Source organism: Carcharodon carcharias, chromosome 20, assembly GCF_017639515.1.
Source record: "Carcharodon carcharias isolate sCarCar2 chromosome 20, sCarCar2.pri, whole genome shotgun sequence".
Taxonomy (NCBI): domain Eukaryota; kingdom Metazoa; phylum Chordata; class Chondrichthyes; order Lamniformes; family Lamnidae; genus Carcharodon; species Carcharodon carcharias.
Genome location: NC_054486.1, coordinates 32,568,158 through 32,583,436, shown reverse-complemented (window position 1 = coordinate 32,583,436; position 15,279 = coordinate 32,568,158). Strand labels below are relative to the sequence as shown.

Sequence of the window (15,279 nt, the reverse complement as noted above, 5' to 3'; positions counted from 1 at the left end):
TACCCTCTGCATAAAAAACTTGCCCCTCACATCTCCTCTAAAGTTTTCTCCTCTCACCTTAAATCTATGTCCCCTAGTAATTGATTCTTCCACCCTGGGAAAAAGCTTCTGACTATCTACTCTGTCCATGCCACTCATAATTTTGTAAACCTCTATCAAGTCACCCCTCAATCTCCGTCACTCTAGTGAGAACAATCTGAGTTTCTCCAATCTCTCCTCATAGCCAATAACCTCCAGACCAGGCAGCATCCTGGTAAACCTCCTCTTCACCTTCTCCAATGCCTCCATATCCTTCTGGCAATGTGGCGACCAGAATTGCATGCAATATTCCAAGTGTGGCCTAACCAAGGTTCTATACAGCTGCAGCATGACTTCCCAGCTTTTATACTCAATACCCTTGCCGATGAAGGCAAGCATGCCATATGCCTTCCTGACTACCTTATCCACCTGCGTTGCCACTTTCAGTGACCTGTGGACCTGTACACCCAGATCCCTCTGCCCGTCGATGCACTTAAGGGTTCTGCCATTTACTGTATAATTCCTATCTGTATTAGACCTTCCAAAATGCATTACCTCACATTTGTCCGGATTAAGCTCCATCTGCCATTTCTCCGCCCAAGCCTCCAATCGATCTATATCCCATTGTATCCTTTGACAATCCTCTTCACTATCTGCAACTCCTCCAACTTTAGTGTCGTCTGCAAACTTACTAATTAGCCCAGTTACATTATCCCACAAATCCTTTACATGTACTACAAACAGCAAAGGTCCCAGCACTGATCCATGCGGAACACCACTAGTCACAACTCTCCATTCAGGAAAGCACCCTTCCACTGCTACCCTCTGTCTTCTATGACCAAGCCAATTCTGTATCCATCTTGCTAGATCACCTCTGATCCCATGCGACTTTACCTTCTGTACCAGTCTGCCATGAGGGACCTTGTAAAAGGCCTTACTGAAATCCATGTAGATAACATCCACTGCCCTTCCATCGTCAATAAGCTATGTAACTTCCTCAAAAAACTCCATCAAGTTAGTGAGACACGGCCTCCCCTTCACAAAACCATGCTGCCTCTCACTAATACGTCCATTTGCTTCCAAATGGTAGTAAATCCTGTCACGAAGAATCTTCTCCAATAATTTCTCTACCACTGACGTAAGGCTCACCAGCCTGTAATTTCCTTTATGAACAAGAACTTCCAGATCCCTTTGGATATCAACACTTCCCAATCTCTCCCCATTTAAAAAATACTCTGCATTTCTGTTTTTCCTACTAAAGTGGATGACATCACACTTATTCACATTATATACCATCTGCCATGTTCTTACCCACTCACTTAGCTTGTCTAAGTCCTCTTGAAGCCTCTTAGCATCCTCCTCACAACTCACATTCCAAGTTTTGTGTCATCAACAAACTTGGAAATATTGCATTTGGCCCCCACATCCAAATCATTGATATAGATTGTGAATAGCCAGGGATCAAGCCCTGATCCTTGCGGTACCTCACTAGTCACAACCTGCCAACCTGATAATGATCCATTTATCCCCTACTCTCTGTTTTCTGTCCATTAACAAATCCTCAACCCATGCCAACCCACCAATCCCATGTGCTCTAATTTTGCTTACTAACCTCTTGTGTGGGACCTTGTCAAAAGCCTTCTGAAAATCCAAATACATCACATACATTGGTTCTCCCTTATTTATCCTGCCTCAAAAAACTCCAATAGGTTTCCCCTTCATAAATCCATATTGACTCTGCCCAATCTTACTATTATTTTTTAAGTGCCAAGTTATCATATCCTTTATAATAGATTCTATCATTTTCCCTACTAGTGATGTCCTTGGTTTCTCTCTCCCTCCTTTCTTAAATACTGGGGTTACATTTGTTACCTTCTGATCCACAGGCACTATCCAGAATCTATATAATTTTAAAAGATGATCACCAATGCAAGGAAGTAAATGAACGGCACGACACTAGGAAGTTCTGAGGAACAAAGGGACCATGGCGTGTGTGTCCATAGATCTCTGAAGGTGGAGGGGCATGTTAGTGGGGCGGTGAAAAAGGCATACTGGACACTTGCTTTTATCAATCAAGGCATAGATTACAAAAATAGGGAGGTCATGTTGGAGTTTTATAGAACCTTGGTGAGGCCACAGCTGGAGTACTGTGTGCAGTTCTGGTCGCCACATTATAGGAAGGATGTAATTGCACTGGAGGGGGTGCAGAGGAGATTCACCAGGATGTTGCCTGGGATGAAACATTTAAGTTATGAAGAGAGGTTGGATAGACTTGGGTTGTTTTCATTGGAGCAGAGAAGACTGAGGGGCAATCTGATCGAGATGTACAAGATGATGAGGGGCATGGACAGGGTGGATAGGGAGCAGCTGTTCCCCTTAGTTGAAGGGACAGTCACGAGGGGATGTAAGTTCAAGGTGAGGGGCAGGAGGTTTAGGGGGAGTGAGGAAAAACTTTTTTACCCAGAGGGTGATGATGGTCTGGAATGCACTACCTGGGAGGGTGGTGGAGGCGTGTTGTCTCACATCCTTTAAAAAGTACCTGGATGAACACTTGGCACGTCAGAACATTCAAGGCTATGGGCCAAGTGCTGGTAAATGGGATTAGGTGGGTAAGTCAGGTGTTTCTCACATGTCAGTGCAGACTCGATGGGCCAAAGGGCCTCTTCTGCACTGTGTGATTCTGTGATTCTGCATCCACTATCTCTACAGCCACCTCTTTCAACACTCTGGAATGTAGATTATCAGGTCCAGGAGACTTATCAACTTTCAATCCCATTAATTTCTCCAGCACTACGTTTTTACTAATTTCTTTCAGATCCTCATTCTCACTCGTCCCTTGGCTCCCCAATATTTCAGGGAGGTTCCTTGTATCTTCCTCTGTGAAGACAGACACAAAGTATTTGTTTAGTTTCTCTGCCATTTTCTTATTACCCATTATAAATTCTCCATTCTCTGCTGTAATGGGCCCACATTTGTCTTTACTAACCTTTTCACATACCTATCGAAACTCTTACAGTCTGTAAGCAATGTGACAGGAAATGTGTAACTTGGAGATGCATTTATTCCAGGGGGTGTGGTGGTGGGCACAGGATGGGGGGCGGAGGGGTCCTTGGGGAGAGTAAGAGGCATTTGTCAAGAGCAAAGTTAAAGAGATGGGGATGTTAACTGAATGACTGACTGTCCATCATGTCCAACATTGTGAGGCAATAATAAACAACACAAATAACATTCTGCAATCTGTTGATAGAGCAGCCGAACACAGAGTTCCAGGCCTCGTGCTGAAGTTGCTTCACTCCAGTGAAACTAATATCTGGAGCACCAGCTACTATTCTGGTCACCATGATGAAAGAATTTCCTTTCCTATAAATTATAGTGCATTTTCTGCTTGTTCCTTTTCACAGGGCCTGGGTGAATGAGATGGACACACTGCTAGACACAGAGGAGCAGGCCATGGCCCTGGGAATTGAACAGCTCTGTAAACGTCACGACGAACACAAACAAGAAATTGACAAGCAAAGAGTCAAATACGAAGAGCTGAGAAATACAGGAATGAAACTGAAAGAGAACACTAATATCATGTTGAAAGAGGTGAATGAGCCAGAGGGAACAGTATTCCAATCCTCACATACTGAGGACCCTGTGCTCCATTCCCCATGCCCTGAGGACCCTATATTCCATCACCCACACACTGAGGACCCTGAAATCCATTACCCTCACTCTGAGGACCTTGTACTTCATTCCCCACACACTGAGGACCTGTACTCCATTCGCCACACACTGAGGATCCTGTCTTCCATCAATCACACACTGAGGACTCTGTACTCCATCACCCACACATCTGAGGGCCCTGTACTCCATCACCCACACACAGAGGACCATGTCCTCTATCACATACACACTGAGGGCTCTGTACTCCATCACCCACACACTGAGGACCTTGTACTCCATTACCCAAACACTGAGGACCCTGAATTCAATCACCCACACACTGAGGATCCTATACGCCATCACCCACACACTGAGGACTGTGTCCTCTATCACCCAAACACTGAGGACCCTGTGCTCCATTACCCACACACTAAGGTATCTGTACTCCATCATGCACAGACTGAGGACCCTGTACTCCATTACCCTCACACTGAGGACCCACACACACACATTCCTATGCCTTCTTTGCTCACTAACCTGTTGTGTGCTTTCCTGTGAACAGGTTGATGAGAAGTTGAATGAACTGTCCGAGCAGATGGAACACGTGGTGAAAAAGTGGGAGAAGCAGAAAGAGCTGTATGAGAAGGAGCTGTGGCGACAGGCACAGCTCAGGGAGCTTGAACTTTTGGCTGCATGGCTGAACTCCAAGGAAGGATTTGTAACAAGCAACATCTATGGGGTAAAAATGATTTCCAGGCCCATCATTGCTGGCTCTTGCTCATTCCCTGGATCATGGCAGGAGACAGCAAGCGGGCTACTTGAGGGGTTTGAACTGAGGGGTGGTTACCTTGGACAACAGGGATAGACTGTCCATTCCTTTGGCCAGCACTGTTAAAGGTCAACGTGCTTTGATTTAACTGATCTTCTATCAGACCTGTAAAACTGAACTGAGCAGGCCAATGTCTGCATCATTGTCTCAACCATGGATTCACAAGAATGATACCAGAACTGAGAGTCAGGAAAGATTGAACAGTCTGGGGCATTTTTCTCAATAAAAGAGAAGGCTAAGGGCTGGCCTAATAGAGGTCTTTAAAATTATGAAGGTTGGTATACGAACATACATAAGAACAAGGAGCGGGGTAGGCCATTCAGCCCCTCAAGCCTGCTCTGCCATTCAATAAGGTCATGGCTGATCTGACAGTAAACTCAAATCTGCATCCTGCATACCCCCGATAACCTATCACCCCCTTGCTTACCAAGAATCTATCCACCTCCGCCTTAAAAAGACATAGATAAAATATTTCCATTTGTGGGGAAGGCCAGAATTTGAGTTAGTTAAATATTGACATTCCTCAACAAATCCCAGAAAGAATTCAGGGGCTGCAACCAGGTTGGGGAGGAGGCTGCAAGTGGAAGCTGTATGCTTTTTAAAAGAGGGATTTGGCCAATGATGCAGCCTCCAGAGCTCACAATTACCTGGTGTATTATATGGCACTGACTTTATTTTCTCTCTCTCTCAGGACTCCGTCAGTGAAGTGGATGATTTAATCAAGAAGCATGAAGACTTTGAAAAGATGCTGGCAGCTCAGGATGAGAAGATTGGCCAACTGGAAAATGCGATAAAGGTCAGACATGCAGCATTGCTTCAACCCAAACCTCTATTCACCTTCGTAATGGTGAGAATGATTACAGGGATCTGTTATTAACAGAAGACTGAATATACAGGGACACAGGGAGCTATTATCACTATACTTGTGTGTAATTTCAGGCAGTTTTTTTCATTGTAACAGATGAGATTGTGTAATTTCAGACTTTTCTTTGACTGATTTCAGGGAGAAGGATTCTGTATGGAGGTGAATGTTAAGGAAAAAGAATGCAAACTGGCTCGGGTTCCCTCCCTGAAGAGAAAGACATCAGACAAAAAGCCAGCACCATTGAGGGTGCTTGGAAGAATTAATGCAGACACTGGGAGGTCACCAAAATCCTGGTTAAAAGAGGTAGTCGTGAGTCCTGCCCCAAGGACCCCCTCAACCTCTGACCTATTCTTCCCTCCAGGCAGAAGAACTGTGAGCCCAGATGTTGCCGCTGGCCTAAACCATGATGGAGAGGACAGAAGACGATCACTTGTCCAATCACCTTTGTCACCAAAATCTTTCACCCTTCACAATTATGAAATAGGAAGTCCAGTAAGGAGGCCTTCAAATCCAATCAGGTCCAAACCATCAGTCCCACCCAAACCACTTTCCAAGCTTTCTTCAAGTGACGATTGCTCCATGAATGTCCAAGACGTAACTTCACCTACTAGAGACAGCATCAGCGCCGAGACACCCATTAAATCACAATCTATATCCCAAAGCCCTCCAAAGAGCCCTTCTTCAATCCACTCTAAAACCACCCTGGATTCTTCTCAGGGGAACCTCCCCACATCTCAGCCAGAACAAGACACAACATCAATTGAAAGCTGCTCACTAGACCCTGAGTCCAGACCAGTGGAGGAGCTGGGGTCTGATACATCTAGGAATGCGGATTCTCTAACACTCACCAGGGTTCAGCTCAACCCTCAGCAATTGAACTCTACAGACATACCGAATAGTGAAAAGGTAGGAACACAGTTAGCTGCAGCATTCCCAAATTTCTCAAATATTTCAAATAAATTTGATACTTCGTGTTAACTTCCTAAATTTCTCTGCATCTCTCCCCTGCTTTGTTTCTCTCGCTTCCACTCTAGCTCACTGTCTCTCTAGTTCCCGGGGGTAGATTATTATCTGGACAGTAATCTGGTGGAACAGATCGCCTGCCCTTTATAGAACCCACCTGATTTTCATTCCATTTATTTTGATTATAATCTACTCCTATGTTTCTGTGTCTCTATCTCAGTCTCCATGTCTTCCTGTGGTCTGTATAAGCCTTTACCTTTGTCTCATCTCTCTCTCTCTCTCTCATGCTCTCTCTATATCTCTAACTGTCCCTACCTGTGTTTCTTTGTTTATGCCTTGATCCCTGCCTTTTCTTTCCCCCATTACAATTCCCTTTCTCTACCCCTCTCCCCTGTCTTTTTTCCTATCTCTCTGTTATTTATCTTTAAGTGTGGCTCACTTGGTAGCACTTTTGCTTCCAAGTTAGTAGTTCATGGGTTTAAATCCCACTTCAGGGACTTGAGCACACATTCAGTAGTATTGGGGTTTGTAAGGGTTAATGTGTGGGACTGTGTAAATAGTACCTCTGTGTGGGACTGTGTAAATAGTACCTTTCATAATGATGATGTAAAAAAACACGTGACTAAGAGTCAAGGAGAAGAATGTTCATGGTTTCAGCAGTGTAACATCTAGTCATGGATAGCTGTACAAAATTTAGTTATATATAATAAACAAGTTTGGACATACCAACACAGTCTCAGTAACCATTCCAAAGCTAGACTAACCAATGTATAACATGGTGGCAGCAGTAATGGACCCCAAAACACTGAAAATTCAACATTAAGGAAGATTAAATGTCAAACCTGTAAAAGTGGTGCCAAAACTGCAGAACTCTGTAAGGCACAGTTGAAGAACTCCAAAGCTGCTCCACATGCAAAGTGGAAGCAGGAAAATTCCATAAATGAACTTTCAAAATCATTCAGGGCTATACCACAGCGCACGGTGGTCTGTGAAGAAAATCCTAACCCAGCAATTGTAGACTTTGAGTCAGAGAACCAAGCAAAGATCAAAGTAACCCTAAAAAGAGTAAAGCTTGATTTTAATGGTGCACTGGGCAGGCAGCACTAGAAAAACTAGATCCCTAGCAAGGAAAGGTTACAGGTCAGCACCATTACACATGGTGACCGTGAGGCAGCACAAAAGAGGGGAAAAAAAGCAGCTGCAAATGCTCGATATTCAGGGGAAGGGAGTGAAGAGACTGTTGAAATAACTTAAGCAATGCAGTTTTTAACAGTTTTGTAGGGTTCAAGAAATAAATAGCAAGTCTAGCTGAGAAATCCCCCAGGGAGAGACAGTGACTGCAGTGGGTCTCTGTGAGAGGGTGAACAGTGCATAAAGCTTCAAATACTGGAAGGAAAATTTAAAACTTTGGGTAAACCACCTAAAAGCTTAGAAAAACCATGGATCCTAAATTTATATGACCTGAGAGGTTTGGACACTTGAAAGGACCAATTCAAACTCAAAATTGTACACTTTGGATAAAAAGACTTGAGTTCCGAATTGTTTAAGGATTGGACAGTAAGTCTGAAGCTGAACAGATCAACACATTACTTCACTCTATGGGAACATTAGCAGATGATGTTATTGCAAGACAGGGCATCAGTGAGACCATTGATAAATTTGAAGAAGCCTAAAAAGCCTTCAATAATTATTTCAACCCGAGGAGCAATGTGATTCTGGAAAAGGCCAAATTCACAAAAAGGTCCAGAAACCAGGTGAATAGTAGATTCTTTTATTAATGACCTTTACAGGCTTGTTGAAGGATGCAAGTATGGAGATCTAAAAAGAGAATTAATACGAAACCACATTGTGGTTGGCATTGGCATTACCGATGAATCCCGATCAGACTTATTGCAGTCTAAGATTGTTGGGCGGGCTCAGTGGGGGCGGGCGGGAGTGGTCGGGAAGCCAACCACCACCCGCGATCAAGGCCAGAAGGTGAGCTAATTAACCAAGACATTAATCAGGTGGATTCCTCACAGCTTCCCATCCTACCTAAAGAATTACTTCAGGGCAGATTCTTTCCACCATTTTCCTCTTTCTCTGCTCCTGCTACTAGTTCCAATCCTGTTATTTGCTGTGTCTGAGCTTGGCAAATATATTGTATGACATTTCTAATTGTAATGTACGCACTACTCACATGACACACAATATCTCTTTCTTGGATAAGTGGGTAGCAATCTTGCCTCTGACTTAGAAGGTTATGGGTTCCAGTCCTTGAGTACAAAAATCAAGGCTGACTACTCCAGTGCATTACTAAGGGAGTGCAGCACTGTCAGACTACCGTCTTTCAGATTAGATGTTAAACTGAAGCCCTATCTGACCTCAGACCAAAATTTATTCCTCGGTAACAGCAGTAAAACCAATTATCTGGGCATCATCATATTGCAGTATGGGACATTTCCGACATACCGCCAGTGGACAACATTTCAAAAGCATTTCATTCCATGTCAAACATTTTAGGACATCAGCCATGACAGGTGATTATAAATGAAAATTCTTTCTTTCTTTCCTAGGTTGCTGAAGGATATCAGACTATGGAGGGCACACTTGACCGAAAGCACAAACTGCAGCCCGGAGGAACTAAGGTAGATACTGATGGGAGGGAGGGAGAGTAAAGGGGCTGAACTATTTTCTAAGGTTCCACTTAGACTCACAGAAAGGTAATGGATAGTTGCATTCCCTGTACTGCAGTCCCAAAGCAGTGCAACACTTTTGGTATCCCTAGACAACCCTCCAGTGCTTGAATGTAAATGCTGGGTTAATACTTGGCAGTTTGAGCTGAGTTTCTGTGCCTTGTAGGAGCTGATGCTGAGACTCAGCCCAGCATGTTGGTCCCCTGCAGGCACTAATCAGAGGGCACATGCAGCTATTGGTCTGAGCTACACTGGAATTAAGAGGGGAATGAGAAGTGTCCATAACGTCTGTTGCTAGTTTGTTAATTTTAGGACTGCTAGTCCTGTGTAATTGTCAGGTCTCAGTCGCTCCTTGTTTAAACTACAGCTGATCAGAAGCTTGCTGCAACTTTTTCCCTTCAGGGATCCTACAGTTGGCCTGTGGGCAGAAGATGGTGGACAATGATGGATGGGCTGGAAGGATGATGTTGAGTGGAAATGTAGATTTGGACTGATTCATCCCTGTATGAAGTGCAGAGACAGGTCAAGGAGACAGGAGACAATAGCAACAACTCATACTTTTTCTCCTGTGAGCCATGGAATAGCACTCTTGCCTCTGAGTTGGAAGGTTGTCAGTTCAATTCCCACACCAAAGTCATCAGCGCATAATCCAGGCTGACAATCCAGTGCAGCACTGAGGAAAGGACATCTTTTGAATGAGACATTAAACCAAGGCCCTGATTACAAACTTACTCGCCATTCGTTTTTAAAGTGTGCAAGCCCTTTAATTTTTTGCATGGCTGCACATAAGCACTAACTTAAAGGGGCCAGCTTGTATGTGGCCTGGGTGGGCTTTTTCCAGTTGCTGCACAGCCATGCAGCTTAGAGAGAACATTGGTTCTCTCCTAGTTGGACGTAAAAGATCCAATGGCACTATTTGAAGAAGTGTCGGAGAGATCCCACCAGTGCAGCAGCCAACACCTAAAAGCAGATTATATGGTCATTATCTCATTGCTGTTTGTGAGATCTTGCTGTGTGCAGATTGGCTCCTGCATTTTTGTACATAACACTTCAAAAGTCCTTAACTGGTTATGAAGCTGTTTAGAATACCCTGTGAAAATTCAAATACAAATTTATTCTTTTTACTCCTAACTTTAATTTCAAATTTAGGCCGACTCCAAACTCTGGGCCACCTATTTTGTGATTCTGGAGGGACAAGCTCTCTGTTTCTACAAGAACAAGAGTGATACTTTGACGGTAAGTTGTCATCTCCTGGGACCCACGTCAGAGAATCAAGGACTTTCAAAGAGAGTAGATTTTTCCCAGTTCAAATCTGATTTCATTATCAGTGTAAATCTAACCTCAGAATGAAAGCTGTCAGCAGTTAGCCCTTAGCAGTCAGAGGGGATGTTAGTTGGTCTCATCAAACTGAGGGAGGATGATGCTGAGTAATAGAACACCTTCATCTTCAATCACTTTCTGATCAAGTACATCACTGGTTAGAGGCAGAGTAAAGTTCCCCAAACACTGTCCCATCAAACACTTCCAAGGTGGGTACAACACAGGTTAGATGCAGAGCCAAGCTCCCTCTGTACTGTGCTAATAAAATTCATTCCCAGGTCAGGTACAGCAATGGTTAACTGCTGAGTAAATCTCCCTTCCTCCCTCCCTCCCTCCCTCAATGAACTTTGTTCCTAATCACAGACAAGTGATGCCCTAATTTGAATTTTATTTATTCGCACTGGCATCAAGTACATTTCTAAGTTTGATATGTACTGGAGCTGAAACCATAGCATGGTGAGACTCAGTGCCTGTGGAACTGTACCCCAGCAGGAGTCAGTATCAGTACAATTGTACCCCAGTGAGGGTCAGTGTCAGTGGAACTGTACCCCAGTGAGAGCTATCAGTACAACCGTACCCCAGTGAAAGTGAGTGTCTGTGGAACTGTGCCCCAGTGAGAGTCAATGTCTGTGGAACTGTACCCAGTCAGAGTCAGTGTTTTCAGGGGGGCAGGTTAGAACTAAAAAATGGCATTCCACTTATCCAGTATGTTTGGCCAACTGGATACTTTTAAGCACCTGCTGTCTGAGCTGTGTGTTATCCTGCCCTCTCTAAACATTCACTGTCAAAATTCTATTTCAGGTTTTTCCCCTTTAAGCACTCCCTGTCTAAGCCCTTTGTGACACCCTGCCATCTCTAACCACACCCTGTCTAAGTTATGTGCATTCTCCAGTCCCTTTTAAGCACTTCCTCTCTGTGTCACCCCCTTGCCCCTTTAAACACCCATCTGAGTGTCAGATGTGGCTTAGTTGGTAGCATCTTGCCTCTTTGAGTTACAAGGTTCATGAAAATTAAATCTGACACTCCAATGGATGCTGCACTGTGAGAGATCTTTCGGATGAGATGTTAAACTGAGGCCCCATCTGCCAACTTGGGTGGAGCTAAAAGATCCCATGGCACTACTAGGGGAGTTATCCCTGGTGTCCTGGACAATATTCATCCCAAAAAAAAGGATTATCTGGTCATTATCACATTACTGTTTGTGGGAGCTTACTGTGTGCAAATTAGCTGCTGTGTTTCCTATATTACAACATTAATTACACTTCAAAAGTACTTCTTTGGCTGTAAAGCACTTTAAAACATCCAGTGGTTGTGAAAAGCTCTATATAAATGCAAGTCCTTCTTTCTAAGCTTTGTGTGATGCCTGGTCCCCATTACGTACTCCCTGCCTGTGTTGTCCAGTTTCTTTTAAACATTTAAACATAGACCCTATATGTTGACCTGTTCGCTTTGAGCACTCCCTGTCTAAGCATTGTGTGTTCCCCTTGCTGTCTATAGGATTCCCCGTGCTCTCCATCTCTCACTGTCATCCATGCAAGGTGCGAGGAAGCTACCAATTACAGGAAGAAGGAGCACACTTTCCGTTTACGGTATGTGACATCAGCTGAATGAAGGGAGCCAAGCTTTACCAAGTGTGGGATGATGTGTTATAGTGTGCCCCTGAGAGAACACTGGAGAGAATAAAGGGCGGAATCCTCCCAGATTTGCACTGTGCGGTAGTGGGCGGGAAAAAGAACCTTTTACCTGCTAGCCGCAATGGCGGCTTCACACACCGTATCATCCCAATCCCGCCTCATTAATCATATATTCCTAGGGAACATGCCATTTCAATGACAGGCATGCTCCAATTTGCCCGCCATGCCATCACCTCACTGCTTCATCCACTTTTAAAGTGCAGCCGCGCGCACGTCTCTCAGTGCTTCCAGCCCAGGACTGCTGTAAAGAAGACATGGCCCCGAAAGGCAAAAAGACTGCAGGCCCCACATTTAATGACGCATCCCTCAAGCACCTTTTGGACATGATGGAGGCCCACAATGATGTCCCTTACCCCTACTCTTGCCACAGGAGGGGCAGCAACATTATCACTCTGGCTTGGTAGGCAATGACAGTGGTGATCAGTGCCAATGCTGCACAAAAGAGGTTGGCCATCCAATTCAGATAAAGGATGAATGATCTAACCTGTGACGCCAGGTTAGGGCAACCATCTCATTCTAAATCTCGTGCAAATAGGCCAACATGCTCAGATGATCCAGTATGGGGGGAATGATTCTGGTGAGCTGGGCTTATGATATACAGATGTATTACAATGAAGTTCCCAACATCCAATGGTGGGAAACGCAGCCCACCATTGACAGGCAGTGCAGACAATTGCAAACTTGTTTCATGACGTCATGAAACTGTCTTTTGGCCTTCACGCCATATTGTCCACTCACGCTGCCGAACACACCCGACGCCAATGGGAAAATTCCACCCAAAGTCTGCTCCTAACCCTCACACTAACCATTGTACTGACGTACATCAGCCACTGGGAGTACAAAGTGAGCTGGAAATTCACTGGAACTCTGCCCTTATTCGAGCTGAGGAGATGTCAGTAAATAAGGAGGTCACAAAGTGCTCTTCTGCTGCTGAAACACTCAGCCATGCCTTTGTTATCCCTAAACTTGATTATTTGAACACACTCCTGACCACCTTCATAGGTTCTACTCTGTAAATTTGAGGTGATCCAAACCTCTGCTGCCCGTGTCCCAACTCACACCAAATCCCATTCATCCATCATTCCTGCGCTTGCTGACCTACATTAGCTTCCTCAAGTTTAACATATTTATCCCGGTGTTTATACATATACCCAGTGAGGATGTGTGTAGGTAAGAGTCAGTACATTCATCTACACCTTGGTGTGTTTGCTGTGTGAGGCACTGTAGTAAACAATCTGAATGCAATGTATTTCCCTAGGCTCAGTGATGAGGCTGAATATCTCTTCTCTGCTCCTTCGGGCAAACTGATGGGTGAGTGGATCCAGAAGATCAGGACCAATGCAGGTAACTGAGTTTGGCTGGCCAGCCTTCAACTGTCACTATGTACAGTGTCCTAAGCCTCTTTGTCTCTTTTTCCATTAAGACACTTCTTAAAACCTACCTCTTTAACCAGTCAGCTATCCTAAGATCTCTTTATGGGACTCTGTGTCTGATTATGCTCCTGTCTTGGAATGTTTTACTACGTTACTACGGGATGTGGTGTATTTGGATTTCACCAAGACTTTTGATAGCATCCCACATAAGAGGCTAGTGGACAAAATTAAAGCACATGGGATTGGGGGTAATATACTGGCATGGATTGAGAATTGGTTGACAAATCGGAAACAGAGTGTGGGAATAAATGGGTCTTTTTCCGGGTGGCAGGCGGTGACTAGTCATGTGCCACAGCAATCAGTGCTTGGGCCCAACACAAAACTGGGCAGGGTTGTGAGGAGGATGCAAGGAAGCTTCAGGGCGATTTAGACAAGTTGTGTGTGTGGGCAAACACATGGCAAATGCTGTATAACGTGGATAAATGTGAAGTTATATGCTTCAGTGGGAAAAACAGAAAGGCAGAGTATTATTTAAATGGTGATATATGGGGAATGTGGATATACAAAGGGACCTGGTTGTCCTTGTACACCAGTCAATGAAAGTAAACAGGCAGGCGCAGTAAGCATTTAGGAAGGCAAATGGTATGTTAGCCTTCATTGCAAGAGGATTTGAGTTCAGAAGTAGGGATGTCTAACTGCAGTTCTACAGGGCGTTGGTGAGACCACACCTGAAGTATTGCATGCAGTTTTGGCATCCCTACCTAAGAAAGGATATACTTGTCATTGAGGGAGTGCAGCTAAGGTTCACTAGGCTGATATTGGGGGTGACAGGACTGTCGTATGACGAGAGATTGGTTCAACTGGGCCTGTAATTAACTAGACTTTAGAAGAATAAGAGGGGACCTGATTGAAATGTATAAAATTCTAACAGGGCTAGACAGACTAGATGCAGTGAGGATGTTTCCCCTGGTTGGGGAGTCTAGAACCAGGGGCCACAGTCTCAGGATACTGGGTGCACCATTCAGGACTGAGATGAGGAAAGATTTCTTCACTCAGAGGGTGGTCAATCTGTGGCATTCTCTACCACAGAAGGCTGGGTCAATGGGTATATTCAAGAAAGAAATTGATAAAATTTTAAATATTTTAGAATTTTAAATATTAGGGGCAAAAAGGGGTATGGAGAGAAAGTGGGAATATGGCGTTGAGATAGAGGATCAGCCATGATCATATTGAATGGTGGAGCAGGCTCGAAGGGCTGAATGGCCTACTCCTGTTCCTAGTTTCTATGTATCTATGTTAAAGGAACTATATAAATGCAATTTATTGTTGGCTGTAAGGGTCTCACTTTACTACATTTCAGAATGACAGAAGCCAACAGTGCTTTGAGACTATTTAATTCCTTTCAAATATCTCAGTGTTTTACAGAAGTGAAAAGAACCTGACAGTTAGAGAGCTGGAAGAGGGTGAGGGCTCATGACCACCAGGGTAGTTGTAAAGGAGATTATTGAAGGCCAGAGTGAAGAGAATTAAGCTTCATTTTCAGACTCCATGGTAGAAGCCAATTGCAGAGGCCTGCTGCACAATTCAGGCAGCTGAACCTGACATTCTGCCCCACCAATTCATTGGTTCCAGCTTGGCCCTACTGAAAATTGCTTCTCAGGTCTTCTCCTTGGGTGCCTCTGGGGTAACCAGGCATGGTTACCTTGGTCTCCTGCCAGCCTTCCTAGCCCTTTAAATCAGTCTCACGTGAGGGGATCACAGTAGTGATAGAATATGGCCTTTGGCAGCATGATTCCACGATTATAGACATGTTTCTGATTGTGAAGTTGAGCTGCAAAGGGAGTCAGAGCTTAGGACTGTGTTCTCATTTCACTGCACTTTAGGAGATGTAAGC

At 44.3% G+C, this 15,279-nt stretch overlaps 1 protein-coding gene across 1 annotated transcript in view; it reads left to right on the top strand.

The window, feature by feature from the left end:
- sptbn5 (spectrin, beta, non-erythrocytic 5) overlaps positions 1-15,279 on the top strand; it is a 283,694-nt gene that overhangs the window by 253,047 nt on the left and 15,368 nt on the right. The window contains exons 60-67 of the mRNA XM_041214166.1: positions 3,420-3,606; positions 4,229-4,405; positions 5,187-5,291; positions 5,499-6,266; positions 8,879-8,950; positions 10,148-10,234; positions 11,816-11,907; positions 13,271-13,356. Of these exons, the coding sequence (XP_041070100.1) occupies positions 3,420-3,606; positions 4,229-4,405; positions 5,187-5,291; positions 5,499-6,266; positions 8,879-8,950; positions 10,148-10,234; positions 11,816-11,907; positions 13,271-13,356 (1,574 nt within the window). The remainder of the gene's footprint in view (positions 1-3,419; positions 3,607-4,228; positions 4,406-5,186; positions 5,292-5,498; positions 6,267-8,878; positions 8,951-10,147; positions 10,235-11,815; positions 11,908-13,270; positions 13,357-15,279) is intronic.